This window comes from Pygoscelis adeliae, unplaced genomic scaffold (assembly GCF_000699105.1).
Source record: "Pygoscelis adeliae isolate BGI_AS28 unplaced genomic scaffold, ASM69910v1 Scaffold45, whole genome shotgun sequence".
Taxonomy (NCBI): domain Eukaryota; kingdom Metazoa; phylum Chordata; class Aves; order Sphenisciformes; family Spheniscidae; genus Pygoscelis; species Pygoscelis adeliae.
In genome coordinates this window covers 10,789,221-10,812,401 of record NW_008825114.1, presented here as the reverse complement: position 1 = coordinate 10,812,401, position 23,181 = coordinate 10,789,221, and the positions used below count along the sequence as shown (strand labels likewise).

At 38.8% G+C, this 23,181-nt stretch overlaps 1 protein-coding gene across 2 annotated transcripts; it reads right to left on the bottom strand.

The window, feature by feature from the left end:
- Positions 1-7,749: 7,749 nt before the first annotated feature.
- On the bottom strand, positions 7,750-22,283 carry PSAT1 (phosphoserine aminotransferase 1). Of its 2 annotated transcripts, none has more exons than XM_009328102.1 (9): positions 22,207-22,283; positions 21,489-21,549; positions 20,242-20,311; positions 18,918-19,123; positions 17,125-17,297; positions 15,893-16,062; positions 12,142-12,270; positions 9,412-9,549; positions 7,750-8,784 (listed from the first exon to the last, which is right to left on the bottom strand). In XM_009328102.1, exons 1-9 carry the CDS (start codon positions 22,243-22,245, stop codon positions 8,679-8,681), a joined length of 1,092 nt encoding a protein of 363 aa, XP_009326377.1. In that variant the 5' UTR covers positions 22,246-22,283; the 3' UTR covers positions 7,750-8,678. The 2 variants fall into 2 exon arrangements, with proteins under 2 accessions (XP_009326377.1, XP_009326378.1); XM_009328103.1 differs by having other exon boundaries at positions 22,212-22,230.
- Positions 22,284-23,181: the final 898 nt, after the last annotated feature.

Genomic DNA, 23,181 nt, shown 5'->3' with positions numbered 1-23,181 from the left:
TATTTTTGTAATAGGATGATAAACCAGTGCACCATATTTTGTTATAAGAAGCACAGCTGGAATTTATAGTGTGTTTCATATTAATTGTCCCTCAACTGATGGAAATGACTTTTCCTTCTCCTTTACACTAGCACAGGACACATACCAGGTGACCAGCCAAGTTCTGACTGAGTTGCTCTCCCTTCATTAATCCTTATGTATCCCACTCGATAGACAAAACAGTGTCATCAGCAGCGTTAAGAGCAGCTGCACAGTTTCTGGGAGCATTGCCATCTTGTAGAGTATCCTGCAATATACTGTAACTGGTAGTGTATCACCTTCAATCAGCTAACCTGGCTGACTGAAGGTTTGAACGGGGAAAGAGATTCAAGAGGTGCCATGACTCAGAATATGCCTGGAATAGTACATACTGAGGCCCGCTGCCAGTGAGGTCTGGCTTAACTACTGTAACTTTACATCTTGTTGCTATAACTAACAATCTGACATCAGTTCTCCTTAATAGCAGTGTAAAACAGAAGTAATCCAAATCATTTAAATGAGCAGCAGTAATGGAATGAGGGTCATAAAATCCCCTTTTAGCCTGCATTTTTAACAGTAATTATATTCCTTTCAGAGAATAATCACTACTTTCTAGAACTGATCTTTTAATACTATTACAAGATTTTAATCTAGGGACTGGAATGTTTGAGACTTCATTTTAGACTACAGAATACCCCTTATAGATTAAAAAAAAAAATCATAAGGTAAGCATCACTTTAAGAATAAACTTGAAACAGCCCCCACTCTCAGGAGCCTGGGACATTTCATCCCATAAGCTCCCCTAGATCATGTTTTTTTCAGGTGGGGTGCATGATGCATATAATGTCTGAAACAGCCTGAAGATACTCTCAACACAGTCAGTCAGACATGTAACAGCCTATTCACCGCTCTTTAAATCCTTAAATGAAATCAATTTCTCTTTCACGGTTCCATGCTGCAGTATCAGGAACTCATGATTTCTCAAAGATGTACTGCAACTTGTCCCCAGTTGCCTGTGAGGACTGGAAACTTTCCCATTTGTGAGCCAGAATGGTAAGCTGAGGCAGGAGATTTAGGCCTTGCAAGTCACATCAGAGCTGCAGCCATCTCTGGTGATGCCCTGGTTCAAGTAAAATACTGCTCATCTGGCTTTTCACTCTTGTGCAACTTACAAACTCTTTCTGTTTGCATTCTTGGATCTCATATCTACGTGGAGCTGAATCATGCTAAGCTATTTATAGTCCACAGAATAGATTTCTTCCTGACCTGAACAATTTCCCCTGTGAAGTGCAAGTTTGTTAAGCCTTGTAACATGCTAATGCATTCACTGACCTTTTATGATCTTTGCCTGGAGTTGAACTTTCGAGATTTACTCACACCAAAGCGTTGATCATTTGCTTTTACACTGAATAGGCCCTGTCCCAATGTCTTTTGCACACACTGGCACACCAACTGCTAGCAAGCACTGTGAGACACTTCAGTACAGAGTGAGGAGAAGCGCGATACAATGAACTGCTGATCCCCTTCTGCCCTTGTGGTTCTTTCCCATCAATATCTCCTAAGACACAGAGAACTTCCCAGCCTTTCACATTTTCTAAATGGCTAGCCTGTTTGTTTGGCTTAATGTGAAATAAAAGACATCTGACTGAAATAGAAGGTTATTCTTTGTGTGTAAAAGACGTAACAAGGAGCCTTTCACATTCTCTGGGGGTTAACACAGAGGATAATGGGTATCAGCACTCCAGATTGTTTATGCTCTCTTAGGAGCATCTTCCTCTGTGAATACAGTTTCATTATTCTACAAAGACATATACTTCCTGTTTACTTCTCACTCAGCCTTATTCCAGAACTAAACCTCTTAACAAGATGCCTTTGTGCAAAATGTCCTCCCTTTCACAGAGATGGGGAGAGCCACACGAAGCGTGTGCTGCTTTGTATTGCATCCCCAGACATCTGATCCTTTAAGTAAAATCCTCAATGCCTTTCATTCTGCATGAGCATTCTTAATAAAATAAGCTCATTTTCTACAATCAGGAATGAGAATCTTAAATTAAATAGTCTAAATAAACACAATTTTTCTGAAAGTGAGAACTGGAAGCGCATATATTGGACCCAACAGTCTTCTGATACTGTTCATTTAGCTTCAGTAAGGATTTAGCAATGCTCAGCAGCATTTTGGCTCAATATTTGCAGGTGTTATTTCAGTATTGTTGAGCCAAGGCTATTCTGATCTGTGAACTGCACCTGTTATTCGTTTATCATGGGTTCTCAGCATGGATTGTCAATCATGCTAAACTTCTGCCATTTTGCAATGTGCAGAACAGATTCACTGGTGGTACAAATCTTGAACTAAGATTTACACTAGCCTTACTCCAAAACAAAAGATTTGGTTCATCATAGAATCATAGAGTAGTTTTGGTTGGAACAGACCTTCAAAGATCATCTAGTTCCAATGCCCCTGCCATGTGCAGGGCCATCTTTCACTAGATCAGGTTGCTTGAAGCCCCATCCAACCTGACCTTCAACACTTCCAGGGATGGTCACCCACAGCTTCTCTGGGCAACCTGTTCCAGTGTCTCACCACCCTCACAATAAAGAATTTCTTCCTTATGTCCAATCTAAACCTATCCTTTTCAGTTTAAAACAGTTGCCCCTTGTCCTGTCACTACAGGTCCCGATAAAAAGTCTGTCCCCATCCTTCTTTATAAGCTCCCTTTGTATACTGAAAGGCTGTAATAAGGTGTCCCCAGAGCCTTCTCTTCTCCAGGCTGAACCACCCCAACTCTCTCAGCCTTTCTTCATAGGAGAGGTGTTCCATCCCCCTGATCACTTTCGTGGCCCTCCTCTGGACCCGCTCCAACAGGTCCAGGTCTTTCTTGTGCTGAAGACTCCAGAGCTGGATGCAGTACTCCAGGTGGGGTCTCACAAGAGCATCATTTCATACACAACCAATGCAGAGATTTTTTTCATCAGAGTTTAACATCTTGAAAGCAATATCCATGGAAGAACTGTAGAACTGTTTCCATATTGGATAAGTAAGTCACATTTCAGTCTATATGTAAAAATCATGGAATCAACACGATCAGAACACAAATTAAAACTTCACAAAAACAAGGGTACCCAATATTCACCTATACGTGATCTCTTTTAAAACTTCAAGGATCTGTGGCTGATTTGGGGATGCATTCCCTCACGTGTAGAAAATAGGGGGTTTTTTCATTCAGGTGTGGTTCAGAGCATCTACCAACCAGTAGTGAGAGCAAACCAAACAAAACTTGGTGGAGAGCTAGTGTCAGAATCCTAGATATGTGGTTGCCTTCTCCATGCCAAATGTGGTAGGGATAGAAGTAGTATTCTGGCTTACTGTACACACGAATTCATGTATTTTGCATGAAAAAGCTAAAGGTTTGCTGGTAATACAGTAGATTATTTTTCACTTACTGAAATGTACACTCAACTGCCAGTTAAAGATTCTGGCTAGTGCTGTCAAACAAGCAATTTCCTTTCAAAGTAATGCTGTAATTAAAACCAGTGCTAGAGGGCATTCAGAACACAATGGGACTGCTTCTCCGATTGTAACAGAGATGTAAAAAAAGTAATTGAACAGAGAATTTTGTTCATCTGCAGTTATCGTTACAATATGGATCAAGTAAATTACACTTTGGGGGTACATTGTGTGGCTGTGCATGCAAAGTGAGAGGGTAGTTCTACCCTGTCATTTAACTGACATATGTAGGTGCATTCTGCCATGCTTCCCACCCCAGCCACATTTTTGCTACATTCCTTATGGTGACATTAGTAGTCATGGAGCCACAAAATAAGCAGTACTCCTCCTGGAGGAGGAGGGCAGGAGAGCAAGGCAGAGGGCTACCTCTTAAAGTGATTCTAACTCACACAGCAATAGGTAAAATGGCTACTCCAAAATAACAACTTTATCTTGTATTACTCTCTTAATATTTTTCTTCTGTTTCTATTCGTCTCCTTTAGGTTTATACAACTTAATTCCAAAGCCTTGCAATACATCCTCCTATTCACCACCTGTCACCCAGCATTTACCCTGCACATACTTCACCACTACCTTGGTTCAACGCTTCCTACAGAAGTCACAGAGCACATTGCTCTGGTGGTGTGAGGGGTCCTATGGTGCGGCAAGAGAAAGGGTGATACATACTGACAGCAGAGCTATGTCCTGTCTTACCTCAAACTACTTCATGTCACCAGCCAGATTTAGGGAATTGAAGACAAGCTTCCATGCCATACCAAGAAGGAGGAGTTACAGTTTAGGTGACTGACTGAAATATCTCCACAGCTAAAACCTTTAATTTCAGTCCTGATGGAGGGACCAGACCTGACATACAACTCAGAGTACTGGGACATCAGGTGAAGCACAATCACAACTGAGACAAGCATTAACACCTGCCTAGCGCTAAGGCAGGAAGTCTGTTTTCACAATAAAAAGGTGTCCAAAAGCAGCATGACTGGGGCTGCACTGGTAGGGAAGAAAAGCCATGAGCCAGTGTGACCCTATGCTGGGAGGGCAGTGACAGCCGAGAACTAAGTTTTCCAGCTTTTATAATTCTTCAGTTCTGGTTTGCCCAGCTACAAAACCTAGCACCAGAGTTTGAAAGTTTCATACAGTTTGTTTCAAGTCCAAAAACTACTGCTCACACTATGGAAAAAAATATTTATTCAGTTATACAGCAAGAAGTGTTTGTTACTACCATCCCTAGTTTTAGCAATATGTCTCTCAAATGTCTTCAGTTTACATCATGGAACTAAGACAAAGATTTGTTCACTGTATTATAAATTCTAAGCAGTTTAATGGTAATTTCTCTTACAATAGTTTAGCAAATTTCAACTTCTCACCTGACTTCTTCATATCTTTTTTGTTATTAATCCATTTACTAAAATACTCAATTTTTGTTTTTTATGCATAGTGCAAAGGTAGGAGATTGAATTCAAATTTTCTGGGATTTCAGAGACAGTACAGCTTCTGTTTTTGTCACATCAAATACACAATTATTCCTTAGCTACTTAAAAAAAATAAATACATCCTCACAAGCTACCAGCTCTTCTATATATTTCCTTACATCTCTTTGATCACACTCCTCCAACCATTCAGTAATCCATTGGTAATTATAACTTCTTAGCTTCTTTAGCCTAAAAAGGAACCAATTTATCACAGACTGTCACGAGTCCTGGTTTTAAATTATCAAGAGTCCAATTACCAACAGAAATGGGAATACCTCCTTCCAATTAAAGTGACTGATTTCATGTAAAACCTTGTAACATTTCACTTTTTAATTAGGTACATCCTTATCAAATACGAAGAGGTTCACCCTCATTTTATTTTCTATCCAGAGAATGAAATACAGCAAACTTTAATCATACACCAATATAGTGCCAGACCTAACAATGCTTTCAGCATACTTTGACAACTTCTAATCCATCAGTGTATTATCAGTCTTTTAGTCCTATTTCACTCCAAACATTTACTTGAAAGTCAAGAATAGGCTTAAACTTTTCACATCCAAACATCCCTGGGTACATCTAAAAATATTAAGCCAGTTACAAGCTGAAAAGAAAAACAGGATTAAACAGAAACAGGAAAAAAATATGAAAATACAGAGTGTCAGCTGACACAGGGTAAGGACTCTCCACACTGCTGTCCATATGAATTATTTATCTCCACTAGAATTACTACTTAAATAAGGATGTGGTAATCCAGACTTCCAATTTTTATTTACTTCTTTTGTGCCAGGCTTAGAGACGGTACCACAACTGCCATGGAAAGACCCTACTGTTGACAACTGACAGGAGTCCCCTGGGACAGGGTAGCTTCCTGATCTACAGCTCTTCTCACCTGGGCTAAAGCACTCCTCGCTGTGCAGAGCAGGAACAGAGGGAGTGCACAACCTCCTTGGCAGCTTTCTCTTTTTAGGCCACGCCTGGGAAAGACAGTGGCCAGGGCCTTTTATACTACAAACTGAAGAGAATGCTAGCAACTGCTTTTGTGAAATCAAACACAAAAGCTAGGAGATGTAATAGAGACAACTCACTAGAAGAGTAATTGAAAGCACTGTTCATTGAAAAGAGCTCATCTTACAATTCCCTCTCTACATGCACAGACTCAGATAAGACCAGTATTTTACTTCTGTATTTCAACACCTTTGAATGCCTCGGGAGTATTCATATCACACCAAGAAAAACCCTACTTCGAAACACTGCAATTATTGATCCAGCTTGGAAGTGTTGACATAAGTGAAACAGACCAGGACTCTCAACAGCCCCTTGCCGAAATTCCTCCCACTAATCAGATGAGGAGAGGCGGGATTTCTCTGTCCACCATGACTCAATACCCTGATCACGTCTTTCAGGGATGCAGCTTGGAAGGGTAGAACTGTTGCATGGATGAGTCTGAAACAAATCTCAAGTAACTAATTCATTCAGCACATGCTCCAGTCTTCCCAGTATTCCTGCATCCCCCTCACATGATATTTAGTCAATCACTGCCTGCTAATGTAGTCTTCACTCTGCATTTTGCTTTTACGTGATTTTTGCGTTTTAGGGTAAAAAAAGTCTTTAATGGACAACATGTTAGGCACAATTCAGAAGCAGCAAAGAGGTTCCCTGTTGGGTTCATGAATCAGCTGCATACAGCAGTGCAAGCTTTTTTGTAATCACACATAAAAGTGTGCCTGCTAAGGGGAATGCAAGGCTATTATAAACTAGAAAGTCTTACTGACTTTTGTAAAGAAGGATAAGCCATGGCTACTGTTGAAAACAAGCACACAAAATTCAGAGGAAGTAGAATTTTAGAAAGTGAAAAAGCTTAATATAAAACCCGAATTAGACCTTCATGACTGGCAAGGCAAAAAGGGTTCTCAAAGCCTTCTCATAATAATACTCTTGTTTCCATGCTCGTTGTAGGAAGACTATTTTCAGAAAGAAATAAGACATAAATGAGGGAAGCTTGCTTTTAGGAAAAAGGATGATACTGGAATCTAAAATTCTAACACACATTATGCATGAATTCTCATCCTTCTGGAAGTGACAAAAACAAAAGCTTCAGATACACTGGTACTTCACAGCATGCTGTGATAAAGTTTTATTTTCTTCACCCGATTTGTTTAATTACTTTGAGTAACACTGATTTTTGTCACTGAGTGACAAAAATCTCAAAACAGTATTCATAAAATGATGACTTTTCAGACAGGAATGTAACTCAACCGTAGCACAAATCCACTGACTTGCTGTGAGGTCCCACCAAGAAAGGGACAGTCCATCATTATTAAATTGTTATCACTGTACTTATGTATTTATGTACAGTGTTACATAAAAATCAGAAAATCCCAATCCTTTACCAGAGTTTACAGTCTGAAACCAGCTGCAGTAACACTAAATACTATGATACTAGCAGATAGCTTCTACACAAGTTAAAATAGGCAGCTAATGGTCATTGGCAGTAAATTCACAAGCTGAGGAGGAAAAGTAACTCAAGGGTACTATAATAGATCTTCAAGATCTTTGCATAACTGTAAGAGCTTTCCTTCTCTAGCCCAGAGTATCAAAGTCTGGAATAAGCCAGAAGGATCAAGTGAGGAAGTTGGACCTAAAGCATGTAGTGTCAGGAACAGGCAGAGAAGTTAAGACTTATTTACTGCAGCTGGGCAAAGCCCCACATACAGAAAGCTACAGAACTGAAGCAATGAAAAGGCAGAGAAAATACTGGAGCATTAGAGAGGGAAGACATTTAAGAAGCACCAGACAAGAAAGTCTGCTGCTAGGAAGCAGTGCAGAGAAAGTCACAGATCCATTGAGTGGAATACAGCAATCCAGTTTGGCACAAGGTTAACAAATTAAAAAGTTTTTGGCAGGAGCAAATATGCACAGTCCAAAATAAGAATATAAAATTAGAGAGAGCTTAATACACAAAATGCATAGAGAAATAAACATTTTATAAAGTGATTTAATTACAGACTCATGCATCTTAGCTTTAAACCAATAAATGATAACACAAAAAAAGGCCCAGTCCTACAGAGACTTTAACCACAATGGTTAAATGATTTTACTACATGGAACTGTTATGATAGTACTTCAAGCATGGGAGCATAAGTCTGAAGGCAAGGTCCTCAAGTCAAGAACATGGCTATTAACTCCTAAATACTGCTGGTGGTATACTGTTGGAATATATCTGATAAACCAATCAGATATCCTTAGAGAACACCTAACGTTAATTCTGGCTTCACTGTGCAGTCAGAGTATTTATAAAGCATTACAGAACACTTATGACAAATTTTGCCTCCTGAAGTTTACTGAAAACAAGGCATTGCTGAAGAAGTTATTTGTGACTAGAAGCAAGAAAGACTCAGATCCATAGCATTATACAATACTACTCATGTTTTAACTACACGTTAAGAATACTGTTTTGCAAATGTTGGAACCAATCTTGATCAGTCTGGGGATCCTCACCTTCAGTGAAGCCAAGGCTGCCAAGTCATTGCAAGACTGGGACTCAATCCCATGCAGTTAACTAAAATAGCTACAGGAACTAGAAGAAAATATAACTTGTGTGCTACAGCTGTGCAGTACCACAGTAACTTTCAAACCCTTTAGCTTTTATTTCATAGATGTGCAGCATGGCTCTAGCCCATGGGCATTTATGACTGATGCATCTGCATGAAGCTTCTCATGAATGTTGCAAGCTTCTGAACATCCTCTACAGTCACTGCATTATACAAAGAGGCACGGATTCCTCCCACAGATCTGAATTGAAAAGAGGAGGGGAGAAAAAAATAGAAAGGTTTTGTAAATTCTAAAAAAGACATTAATAACATTCACAGACATTTAAACCTAACCCTACTCCAAAGGGATAAAATTCACATTTTGTGTGAATGACAAGCAACGTTTAATTCTTCAAGGCAAGCTTGCAGTCTAGAGAAACTCAGTATTTATTAGTTATTTACAGCTCCAATGCTGTAGCCCTGTGACATCAAAAAGCTATCTTTTTTAATCCCACAAACACCACTGAACATGGGAAGGAACTCTTGCAACCAGGTAGACAAGCCATGTAATGAAAGGCTTTATACAATGACAGAATCTGACCTCAACAGTCACCTTCTCTGGCATTTGCACAGAGCCAGATTTATCAAATTGGAGAAGAAAGCAAAATTAAGGAGAAAGCTCTGAGCCTCACCACACCTAAGCAGCAGTTGAGCCACCAGCAGTCTGATTACTGTCTCTAGACTGCTATTCCCAAGTGATGCCAAACCAATATGAGGAACAGCTTGTGACTAAGGAAGGCTGGTAAGTCAATGCACAATGCCTGCTGCTGTATCACTGTAGTAACGGTTTATTTTGCACAGGAAAGGGATTCATCTGACTAATACTTACCGATGCCCCTTCAGAGATATCATGTTAAGTTCCACAGCTTTCTCAAGAAATTTCTTTTCCAGTGCTTCATCACCCTTGATACTGCCAATACGGAAAGGGACATTCATTCTGCTTCGGTTCTTTTTCTCTACTGGACATCTAGAAGAGTTGCAGAATGTAATGATTAACCCATTTTGTCCTAAATTTACATTTTCAGCTATATACAATTTCAGAAAGTGAATAATTGCATCTGTTTAGCACCAAAGTCATTCCTTCATAATTGGAAAGATCATTACTTTCTGTGAAAGAAAGCAACCTTCCTTTTTTAACCAAGTATAATAACAGAAACAGTAAGTGGAAGGCTTATTAACCCTTCCTGACATACTCAAAATTGCCCCAGAGCAATACACAGGAGGTCTGTAAACAGACCTAATTTAAAAAAACATAGTAAAAGCCACCATCCCACCCACGACAGTCTCAGTTACACTCCCCAGGGTAAGTGAGGTTAGTTACAGTGAACTTTGACTAAGTCTCAAGCAGTTTCTTCTCTATCTTAAAGACTGACACACTCATGTTTACTCAGCTAGCCACAAGTGCTACCGGAATTGAGCATGACTCAGCTGAACAGAGCTAAAGGAAGTATAAGAACATAGCATAATGAAACTTCCATGGACATGAGAGACTTCTGTTAGTGGTTTCAGTCCACCTTCTAGACTAGCATTATTCAGAATCGTGAACATCTCAAGTAGAGAACAGACATCTCTAGAACAAATCTTGCATTGCATACATGGCCACAACAGATGTGGTCCATTGCAGCTCTAATCTCTTAACATTCCCTTTAATCTACAGTAGTAAAGTCAAGATACATTTAAAGCAAAATTTCTCTTCAATTATTTTGTGAAGGTAACAACGCGGCAGGGGGGGAGAAGATTTAAATATTTTTCTTTAGTGCTTCTAGTTACAGAAGAGATATGAAGCCTCCAAATTTATTCTTTCCTAAGGCTGTGATGTAGATTCTTGCGGGGATTCATTAGGAATAAGTTCTCATAAACTGCATGTAAATTTCATACCTATTATTCTTCTATTTGACAAAGAATGGATATCATTCTTTTTTAATTCCTCCCTTGCTCCTTTGTACAGATGTCTCCATTATAAGAGAAAAAACATCAATCATAATATCTGCCTATTCAAATTTTCTGCTTCAGATGCAACCAGAAAACACTCTTCAAGAAGGCCTATGCTTGTAAGTATTCCCATATTTGAATAACTGTAGCTATGCTATAGTTTTTAGAAGATCCAGTTGCTATTAGGCAATCTGATGTAACTCAGTTAGTGCACAGACTTTGGAAAACAAACTGCAAATGGCACACAGCACGCTGTGGAAGAAAGTCTCCATTCACTAAATGGCTTGCCACACTGCTTACCCAGTGAAGCATGCCACAGATTAGGTGGCACGTTTAAGCTGGGAAGGCAGCTTCAGATAAGTCTTCCTTTTAGATACATAAGATACAATAAAAAAATCCACAGTCTTAACTGTATTGCTTAGTAAGATGCATACAGCTCAGTTAGTGAAGCTTGCTTTGCCTTCCCAACTGCCTGTTTACCAGCCCCACCTGTATTGCATTTCCCACCCACAGCCTTACAGGCCAGCTTGCCAGAAACAGATTTTTATTTGTCACAAAATATTTTTTCAAGGCTTCACTTGCTTACTGAGGTTTATGAAAACCCCTCAGGATTTCAGTAGAGTAGGATCACAATCCTGATCATGACAATGCTAAAGGCAAAGCTGTTCTCATTAACTAAATGGATAAGCAGAATGTATTCAATATTATGATGAAACTATATCCCTGCCAATTTAAGGTTGCAGCCAGCTCTAATTTAAAACCCAAATTTAATTTGCCCTATCCTAACTTTGACTTGAAAGTTAATTAGATCCCAAAACTGTTGATTTTATACTGAAGGTAAAGGAAAATACTTTGCAGTTTCATAGCCAATTACTAGGTTTTGAGCTTGGTGAGTATTAGAATTATTCTGAATTACAACATCAGCTTTTAACTATACATATTTTGGGTCCTGTGAGCTCAAAAATACCTTGCAACAATATGTAAAAATCAGAGGGTTAAATCTGCTTTGGAAAACCATCAAAAATAACTGAAGAAAATAAACTGCACGTAAAAAAATGTATTACACTTTGACTACATCTAGGTCTGATCTTCCTCTTTCTATTTCAGAAAGTGTTTCAGAACTTCACACAATTAGCTAATAGAAATGCTCTGCTTGACAGAGGAAAAAAAAGCAGAGTCTTTGACTACTGAGAGAGATGGTAGGAAGTATATGATGCAAAAGTGGCCTCTACAACTTCTTACAAGCCACTTTCTCTGTTTTGACCTGTATTTCCCCAAGAGATTCAATAAGCATACAAACCAGAATCTGCATATCTGGTTTTTGTATACTCTTCTCCTAGGCTCCCGCATTTTATTAAGTTTAGAACATATGTTATTAATATGTTTCACACCTGATCTATAGAGGATAACTTGAAGTAACTTCCTACTGGAATGAGACTCATCCTTGGATAGTTATCAAGTGAATGATTTGCACAAATAATTCCTGTAGGACTCTAGGATTCCTCAAAATTTCTATATACTGAAAAGGTAACTTTAAAAATATGCTGCAATCAGACTCTTAAAAGTTATGAATGTGTGTGGTTCTGCAACAAATACTGAAACCAAGGAGAAAAGCATAGCAACTTACACATAGAATCCATTAGATTTGTCTATAATATCATAAATCATTCGTGATTTGATTAAACTAAGTTTATCCATAGCTGCAGCTCCGCCATTATTCTTTATCCATTCCAGTACCAATCCCATGATATAAATACTGCAAGAGGAAAGAACATTTTTCAGTCAGATTATTTTAAAAAAACAGAAAAAATGGTAGTCCTATTTTAATAGTTCACAAAGTGTTCCAGCAACAAAATGTCATATTTGGTTTTAGGGTGCCTAAGACTAACAACTCAGAATCTGGACTATTTTATAAATTATGACAATTCTAAGCAGGCAATGTTTTTTGGACACAGATGAAGTATCCTGAAATTCAAATGCTACACAAATCTGTTGGACCAAACTTAATCCTTTGTACCAGAGAAGGACAAGTCCTGCAGGTTTCCTGCAGCCCTGCAGGGCTCCCATGGGCATCCCCAGACATGCTGCAAAGACTGCTAGTTCATTGACTATACAACTGCCTGTCAAGACCTAGAAAGAGCCAGTTAGCACAAAAGTTTGTAGCATCCACCCTATGCAGCTGCTCTAGCAAAGATGCAGGGGTGAATCTCAGAGGTATGTATGTTAATAACGCCAGAAATCTAATCCCATTTTCACAAATGTTAAATAAAAATTATAATCCCATTTCTGTCTAAAGAGACCTTTTTCCCACATGAACAGTGAAGTTTGGCGAAACAGATAATGATGTATTACACTTAATTATTCATTACCATTCAAGTTCTAAGTAGAGATCTGGAAGCCTACTGGCATCACATGGCTTGGGACCAAGAATTTCAATGCTAGTTACTAAGTGCAACATAAAAAAATCCCCCAGGCCTTTTGCCTTTGTGTTTTTGCTACAAAACTCAGCTTGTTCAAGTTCAGGCATTTCCCACGACTACAACACTTTACATAATAAACTGTTCACAAGTTTTTATGGCATATTTCCAACAAGTTTGCTTTTATTAATCTCTTCATTACAGATTCCAAGGGAGTGCTCAGAGAACATTACCCTACAAGTTTCCCTAACACAAATCTAACAGGAGGATGTTTTAAACTTTGCTACTTTTAATTTCTCAGGGGATGCCAGTGTCAAATCTTTGAACACTGCAGAAAGACTGCAGAATAACCAAGGTTACAGATTGCCTTTTATACAAAGCACCTTATAGATTTGAGAGAGCAATCTTGCCACATTTATGACAGCACGCTGTCAGCTACCCCAGTGTAAAGGGTTTAAGTGAAGTGTAGGCCCTTGCCAAACATATAGGGCCACATTCACCTCCTGCCCTCGCTTCCTTGAGTGAAACTTCTTGGACAAGTAAGGTTTAAAGAAGTCAGCCTTAGAGTCATCCACAAAACCCAGCTAGCTGAAATCTTTTATCCTTCTTTCATGTCAGTCAAAATAATGTTTCTGGAGCAACTTTAAATGCAAAATAAACCCTTGGAGCTTGGAAATGAGATTTTTATAGCACATTCATTGTTAATTTTAGCAAAGCAGATTAGGGTCAAAAAGTCAAGCTCTGTAGCACCAAGAGGTTAAAGCCATTAGCATCACCTTAATCTAATTTAACATCTTGCTCAAGTAGCTTTTGCAAATTCAGTTAATATTTCCTGCCTGTTTGCCAGCAAACCGTTAGAGAGTGCAAGGAAAAGAGTAGAGAAAAAGACAACCAAGAAGCTTTGCCAGTTCCTTACAAAAACTGGAACAGGCATTTAGAGCCAAGCCAAACAGATGTGCACCCTGCCAACATTTCAGTCTGTGCAACAGTCCGGATTCTGGAGTGTACTCCAATGTGGGGTCTGTAGCATGAAGTGAAATCTGGCAAGACAGTGATCAGAAAGAAGAAAGACTGTTAGTTCAACTTTATTTTCTGCTCCCTTAATCTCCCACTCCCCTGTTAATGTTACTGACAGATACTGAGTTACAGCTAAAGCAGCACTTTCTTTTCAGAAGTTCTCTGTGGTGGCTAAAATAAAGCTGCAGAATTTAATTTGTTTTGCTTTTCAAACCAGAGGAGCAACACTGTGATCAATGCTGAGATTAAGTAGAACTTTGGTTTTTCAAATGGAAATAGCTTTGTACTTGGAAAACATGAATGGCTGGATTTAAAGCCTGGCATGTGCAAGTACACAGTGTCCAAAACCGTTTGTGTGACTTGGCAGTCAGGAAAATAATCAATCATGAAATAGAGGCTTTATCAATCACTGGTAAAAAAGACACACATACTGCCCATGTTACAAAGCTATATTCAGAAAGAAGACAGAAATCTGAAAACATTGTAAGGTTAGTTTTTATCTTAGACACCAGCCCTAAGGATATTGGGTGTACTCAGCCAATAGGGCTGACAGCAAGAGTACATCATAACAGCACTACGTACTCTACAGTATGCATACTTCTTGGGAAAAGTAGTTGTACATTGTGAAGTCTGGAATAAACATATGCTCACAAGATTTAGTGTTCCTTTGATAAATTAAGATAACTGCCTGGTATGTCATTGCAAGAGTACACCCCATAGTGAGAATCTGCAGATTCAGAGATACAATTAGTATCACTTAAAATTCTACTGAATTTAAGTAAGTGATGGCATTAAGGTAGGCTTTATACACAGGAATCACTGTACTTTATGCCTATACAGTGCATTTGGTATCTGTTGGACATCATTAGGCAACTTAAGTTTGCAAATTCTGGCACGTATGAAAAAGCTGTAAGAGCTGAGATTAAACATCAACAATATGAGATTGCATTATCAAATTATCTCAATCAAAAGGAAATCTTACCTTTAAAAAGTAGAAATCATTATTTTTGAAGTAATTAAAAAAACTTCTAGGAAAAAAGATACCTGGTTTGAAGATTTTCTTTTTTAAAATAATCATTGGTATAAAAATGCTCCAGATTAAGAATGGCTCAACGCTTAAATACTCCAATAGCAAAGCATCGTTTCACTAGCTATCAGAAGCTAGGAGACAGTGATTTTAAAAGAGCAAGCTCTAGTCTGTTCTGCTTCTTGCATACAAGAAATCACCAGGTACATGCCAATTTTATGATCTTGATTACTAGCAATGATTATGAAGCCAGACCAATTTTATTTTTGGATGCCAAGTCAAACACTGAGGTGGTACTTAAAGAAATATGGAAAGTTGTACTACAGAATAAAGCAAAGCAATGACTAAAATGCCTTTTTTTAAAAAAGTTTTTACAGGAATAGGCATCTGGAGGTTCAAATGCTGAGAACAACCTCAGGAAGAAATTAAATCAAATCTGTACTGAGTGTTCAAGAAGCAAAAATTACCAAGTTTTTGTAAGGAACTGGCAAAGCTTCTTGGTTGTCTTTTTCTCTACTCTTTTCCTTGCACTCTAACGGTTTGCTGGCAAAGTAATTTTTGCAAGTGCCAAATTACCTACTTGCAATGACAGAAGCATCACCACTGAATTGAGTAGGGTTGTGCTCATGTAAGTCAGAATTGGATCCTGGAACTTCTACAATGGAATTATGACATATAATATTTACTTCTAAAAATACCATGTCCTTTATGGCTGAGTCCCACTAGGCAACATCAAAGCCTACTACAGTCACGTGGCTGGACAGTTCCCATGTTTTCACAGGAATCATGGGAAACACTCCAATATATCAGTGATTTGAAGGCAAATACTCAGCTTCTGAAACTTTTCTCAGTAAGAGCAGCAGATGGCAGTGCAGTAGCTTTCTGAATAAGAGATATTAAATAGCAGGGTAAGTTACCTGTAGCATGGTGGAGTGTTATACAAAGAGCCATTCACTGCTTGTGTTTTGTAATCCAGTACTACAGGGCATTCTTTCAGTGCAAATCCCAGCAAGTCCTCACGCACTATTACAACAGTAACTCCAGCACAGCCAACATTCTTCTGAGCACCAGCAAAAATCACGCCAAACTTTAACAGAAAGAAGAAAAGGACTTGCTACATGCATTCACAAGTAGATCTTATAATTGAGTAATACACCAGTATCATTATACAACAGGCATACAACTCAGCTGAACAGCTTGGAGAACGTATTGAAAATGAGCAAGTTGTAGGTCAAAGAAGAGTTAGGAGAAGTTCTGACTTCAAAGTGCACTTACAGCTACAGTCATTATCCCATCTATGTCTATTATGAGAACCATGTATCTTCATTCAGCTGAGGAAGATCACAAATTTCCCAATGATTTGCTGAACATTTATTTAGTAGTCACAAATAATTCTCAAGGCAGCCTGTCCCCATTTCACACTACTCCAAGCAAATTTATTAAAAATAAATCCATACATAGATCACAGTATTTTCAACTGATCTGGTATTTCAGAACAGGCATCATATAATACATCTGTTCAAAGAGGCAGATCAGGAAAGGCCAAGATGAATGCACTAACAATTCCCCTTTTTTGCTACACACAGATAAGAAAGGTCAAACACGCTACTTCACTACTCAGTAACACTTCCCACTCATAACACACTTTACAAACATAAGCAAGTACTATGTTCTGATTCTGTATTATCTATGAAATAGACACAGTACTTGTGAGGCACAGGAAGCTTTAGCAGCTTAAAAGGGGTTACAGATTTTCCATGTAAAAGGCAGGATCAAAAACTGTGATTCTCAGTACCCTCCTATAGCCATATACACTATCTACAGACTAAACATGATTCAGAAAGTATCTTTTTCAGCAACAGCATCAGTGAAGACTACACAGTAGACAAATAATCTTGGACTGCTATTAACATGAACAATTTCAACATAGTTCAATATGTTTTTCCTGAAAAAAGGACAACAGATAGACATTGAAATCTCAAACTTGAAATTTCAACATTTGTATCCACCATCAGATACCCAATTAACAAAATACGATCTCCTTAAATTCACTGCTCAGCATCTCTGGCCATCAGACATTTCAAAGTGCCTGATTATATGCATTCAAGTTTGAAAATACTTTGTGCAGCCACCGTGTCCGATACTGTACCTTGGAAACATCCACAGGTCTGGACAGGAAGTTTGATGACATATCACAAACCAAGACTGCTCCTTTGACATCAGGTACAAAGTCAAACTCCACACCATGAACAGTCTCATTAGCACAGTAATAGACGTAAGATGCATCTGGATTAAGATTCCAAGTGCTTGGGTCAGGAATGTCTGAGACAGACAAAAAAGAAAACCAGGGGTCACTGGAGACAAGTCATTTTCCTGGCATGCAATTTTACTTGAACACAGTGCAAACCCAGAACTGTTTTGCAGTATACAGTAGTAATTATCTTGTTACCAGGAAGATATAGTTTATCTGCAAGGGAAATACACCAGTGCATGCCCAAAATTCTGTGGTGAGCCATCATTAAACTGGCAAACACCCTTCTGGTTCTCTGCCCTTATTCCTCAAGGGATTTTCATCAGATTTGCAATCTCAGGCTACAAACTACTGTCCTAGGGGTCCAAAACAGCATTTCAGAGGAATTCAGGCACTGGGTCCAAGAATCCTCCTGATGCCTTTGAAATCACTGAAGCGTCCAAATTCTCACTGGCAAAGTTCTCTAAAGCTGTATTTCTGTGCATCCCCAGAAGCATTTCAGTCTTGTCCAAGCTGAACACAAGGTTACCTACCTACCTCCCATTTAAGCTTTGCAACTGATTTACAAAACTAAGATTTCCTCTGCCAACAGGCAATATACAGGCATGTCCTGACAGCACAGAACAGGTTTTCCACAAAACAAATGGTTGCTCTTCTTTATTCTCTCCTCCAAAACAGGAGGGGGAAGAAGTGCTAGTATTGCCTCCACCATTATTTACTGCATTTCCCCTTATCTACAGCTGCCAAATGGTGAATACACTCCCCTAGACCGGGAAGTTGTAGGTTCAATTCCTTGCTGTGCCTCAGAGGATACAAACTTATCTTCCAAGTTAATATACTAACTGGTGATTAGGGCACTAACTTGTACGGGGATATTCTTTGTCTTTCCTGTTGCCACTCGTCCCAGTTCAAATGCTATAATTTGAACCAGAGGGAAGAAAAGTACGCATGACTAGCGGGAATAGAAACCAGAACTCAGGTGTCCCTGCTCCAAGAATTATTTATATATATCCAGTGACAAATTAGACACTTAAAGTGTTCTTGAAACAGCCTCTCATAAAAATTCCCCAATGCCTCAATTACAGTTAACCTTTGTCTTCCTTCTACACTGTGGTCATTCAGATCATGTCATGTCCAGTAACAAGCTTCAAGAGGAGTTGAAAATGCATCTTCTATTCCAGAGCCAACTGCCTGTTATGACACATGGGTGGGGAACATAAGTATTTGGGAACCCTTGAAAGAAGGAAACAGAATGCAGGTCTCCCATCTCCTGGGCCAACAAGGTTAAGATCCCAGACATGCTTCTAAATTTCAGAGCAATCTCATTGAGTGTACCTGAAACTGAAATGCCTCACAATATCCCTGCAAATAGTTTAAGAACTCAGCTAAATAACAAAAAAAAAAAATCAGACAGCCCAGACCATTTGCCTACCGATACACATTTGCTTCTTACCACCTATTTTCTGGGATCTGCTCAGCCTAGTTTCACAATTCTTTTCTGGTGGAGACTGTTAAGCCATCTAGCAGATCTCCCAGTGATGAACATGGAGATGTGGCAGGCAATCTTTTGAGTGCTGGGCAGTCAACTCTAACTAGTTAATGTTCAATAATTCAATAGCTGAGTTGGACCAATTTTTAGAGTGATGCAAAAAGCTAAGCATTCACAGGGATGGATGTAATCATCAACTTACTTGTATAGGTTCCTAGTTTTGGGTGAACGATATTCACTTTGGCATACTTCTCTGCTTCTTTAGCTGCTTTTGCTGACCAAGCTCCAGTAACCACATAATCTGCATGTCTTCCCTCCTTTAAACCGATAAGATTAAGTGGGACTGCACTGAACTGACCAGATCCACCTCCTTGGAGGAAAATAACTTTGTAGTTTTCTGGTATATTTCTGCATGCAAGAAATAACCATTTATATTATTCCCAGAAGACACAGGATGCATACTACTTGATATTACGCATTTAACAGTGACTGAGGAAGAACACTGTCATTTTAAAAGACTCTATGCCAAGAGGTTAGACCAAATCCCATTAACTTACCTCAGCACTGGTCTTGAGTAACAACTTAAGTATTAAGAGTAATGCTATACATTTTACTGATAAAAATTTGCTGAAAACAAGCTTTTTTCCCTTGGATAGCATTAAACAAATTCATTCCTGAGTAGCTCTACTATCATAGTACACACAAACTTGAAAGACATTCCAGCAGAATTAATGCTCACTTGTAATTTTGTCTTCATGGCTTTTCTGTCAGGCTAAGAACTTCACACCAAAGTGCTCACAGTAGAATTCAGTTTTGAGACCCTTCAATTTGCAAGTGCAACTGTACAGTAAATTGTACTTGCAGAGCAAGTGCCATAATGAGTTGTTCATACAGTCACGAAAATTACTTGTTCAAATTATTCATTGAAATCCCTCTGTCAATAATTCTGGCTGTGACTGAGAGTCAAGCTTTTATATGAGATGACCTTCATTATTAGCTACTATGAGAACGTTAATTCTAATACACAATGTATTTATTTCAAACTTTTAGAAATGTGTCACACTACAAATAGGAAAAGGGCTCCTGATCAGTGATTTTAAAACACATCCATAGAGATTATGCTAGTAAGATCAGACTTATGAGTAATGTGCAGATCACCTCTATACCACTAAAGAACTGATTTCTATTGTTTCCACTTATTTCTTGAAGAAAGTTGCTGCCCTTCACAAATTCTATGAAGGTGACAAAAATTAAAATTTTAGAAGAAATTCAACTAGTCAGTGTATAGTAGACATATAAAAAGCATCTTAACCTGATAAAAGCCCTTTGTCACATTCAAATAAATCAGCATCAGACAAACAGAAGACCAATGCCCTCTCCAAAATTATGACTCTATCAGATACAGTATCTAAACAAAAAACCCACCACACAAACAGGTGACTTCAAGGAAAGGTCTCCGCATTAGTCATTATTGGTGAAAATAGCAAGAACATAAAACAAAAATAAGCAGGAAGTAATTCACTTACAGCAATTCACGCATGAGATTTTCAGCTGTATTTAAAATTTTTGTGAAATCTGAGGTCCGATGGCTCATTTCTTTGGCGGAAAGGAAAGACGAAACAATGTGAAACAAAACGGTAATACATGAAGGCTACTTAAAAATTGTGTTAAGCTTTAAACCTTTTACACTACAGACCCAAAATGCCTGAAGGCTCCTGTTCCCAGTTCCAACTCCTTTTTTTTGCTGAGCCTTCCTAATTACCCACACAAGACTTACACCTGCAGTCTTGTCCAGATCCAGGCAAATCCAGTCAATTCACATTTGGCATCCACATGACCTTACTACCCCCAGGAACAGCTAGATCTGTGTGAAAAAATACTCTCTCTAGAAAGGTAAGTTTTCCTCACTCTAAGAACGTTCTCTGCTACTAGTGCTGTAGCAAGCATAGAGTAAGGAACAGGGGTTTGTTTTGTTGTTTTTTTTTTAAAAAAAGGCTTCTTCCATGCAGTAATCCTAATTAAACATTAACAACACTTAACACCAATTCCTTTTATTAAATCCATATTCTTTCTTCCATCTATAAGAGCGTACAATTTAAACATGAATCCCAATCCTGCAGAGACTGCTGCACATTCTACTTTTAGCAACCAAACAGTTTCACAGGACTAGTAAACTGCTGACCATCTTCTTGCATAAAGCTTTTGTGCAACTGGGGCTGAAAAGCCAGTCAGCTACCCATATGGCACAGAAGACACCTCCTCCTTATGACAGGACAGCATTGCCTTCCTAATGGGAAGGATGCTATACATTAAATACATCTGAAGCATTTTGCTATATAGTATATAAGATACTATATATGGGATCTATATACATATATATACACACATGTATAGTATGTGTATACATACATATGTGTGTATATATAGTATTTTTAATATATATATAATCTTTTTTTATATATTGCCTATACATACACATACATACACATCCCTGCCCAAAGATCCACAAGTACTAATGTTTTACATCTGATTAGTTATCTTCTTTGTCTCTAGTCCTCTGTTTTGGATCACTAAACATCTGACTGTGTATCATTTTATAGTTTCCTGATGAATAGTAGAAAAGCAGCATGAAAAAGTATTCTCTGGACATACAAGTTACCAGAATAAGGCATTAGAAGAGAAAAGGAGCCAAGATACCAAGATCAAAAACTCTTACTAAACAATTTGATTAAACATCTACATACTGAAAAATACAGAATTTTTAAAGTCTTACCAAGAACACTTATACCGAGTCCTTTGTAGTCCACCAATTCTTTCTGTGCTTCTAATAATACCTAACAAAAGAAAAAATCAATAAATTAATTAAGGGAATTTCCCACTATCTGGAGCCACTGATGCATCATGCATATGCCAGCTGCTCCACATTGCAATAACCTGCCACTTGTCAAAAAACACAGGTTGCTCCTAGGAGCCTTAGTCAGGTAATCTGCTGCTTCAGACTTCCATTTTTCTTTCTTCTCCCATAGCTCTCGCATATCAAAGTGGAATTAGATTCTAACCATTGGATCTGCAGCTTCTGATTTCAGTAGATTCTTGTGTGAGAGCCAGAACATTCTTAGTTCCTCCTAAAGGAAGCAGGAGGAGAAGGAGCCGCAGCAGAAAAGCCACCAAAACAAATGCTCTGTGCACACACCCCAGGATCTGCCAAGAAACCACATGCTCTGGACAGTTGCAGGAACAAGAAATCTACCTTGCTGACAGGGTATCTGCACAGCCTGTCAACTGTAACAGCTGGTCACCAAGAGGTCAACCAGAAACAACTGTGCTGCTTTTGATGTTAGAGACTGAAGTTTTAACCACCGTGTTTCACATGCAAACTTTTCATGCCAGAGGAGAGCAAAAAAGTCAAAGGGAACACACAGACTATTAGAAAGTGCTTGATAAAATCCAATTCTGTTAGTAACATTCTTTATCTGACAATCTGCACATGCCTGACAATAGACATTTATGATATGCCTTATAATAGCCATGAAGAGCTCTGTCCACCGTCTTTCTTGCTTCAGTGAGTCCGAGCACTTCATATGCAGCATCAGCCCACGATCAAAGTAAAACAATCAAGGTGATACAGTAGTCTATTTAAGAGTGTTGCATTTTCAAGAGGGGAAAACAGATTAATAATATGGAGCTCAGCTATGCTCTCCTCAAACCCTCAACCCAGTTCTCAGTACTCTCTGTTGGGGAGTTGGATACTGCAGCAGTTCTAGTAAGAGCCCCTTTTGGACCCTAGGGGTCAAGACAGAACAACGAATTTCTTTGCACAAAATCTACAAAGGACATTTCCATGAGAAGAGAGAAGGGGGGGGGAAAAAAAAAGCTGCTGTACAGCAAGTTTGTTTACCTAAAGAAAATTGTTAAAGAAATAACACATAAAATAACGAGGAAAACTATGAAGGCAGCTAACAAAAGAACAAAAAATTTCCACAATACATAACTCGTAAGTTGAAAGCCAGATGCCTACAATTTGGCAGAAGCCACCCCCTCACCATATGTAACTGGATAATCTATGGCTGCTGATGCAACTTTCCAGAGGGTTGAGTCTACACTATACTCATTACCATGCTTTAAATAAAGACTTCTCAGGGAATTACCTTGTTATTTATCAGCTGACGAATAACATATTGAACACAGCTACCCTTGTGCATCTGAGAACTTACTTTCCATCCCCAAACCTATATAATAGCCCTCGGTGAACGACCGTACGATCGGACTCAGAAAAATCTCCGGGAGAGCAATCCTACAACCGCATTAAGGTGCGCTTCCAAAAAAACGAGCTTACCGGGACACTTCGTTGGGTGGGGAGGGGGAGAAGAAATGAGGTTTCGTTGCTGCGTGGGTAGTTCTTTTTATTACTACTTACTCCAGCCTCCCCAGCCCCCGCTTTGCAGCCGGCGCCCGCGGAAGCCCCC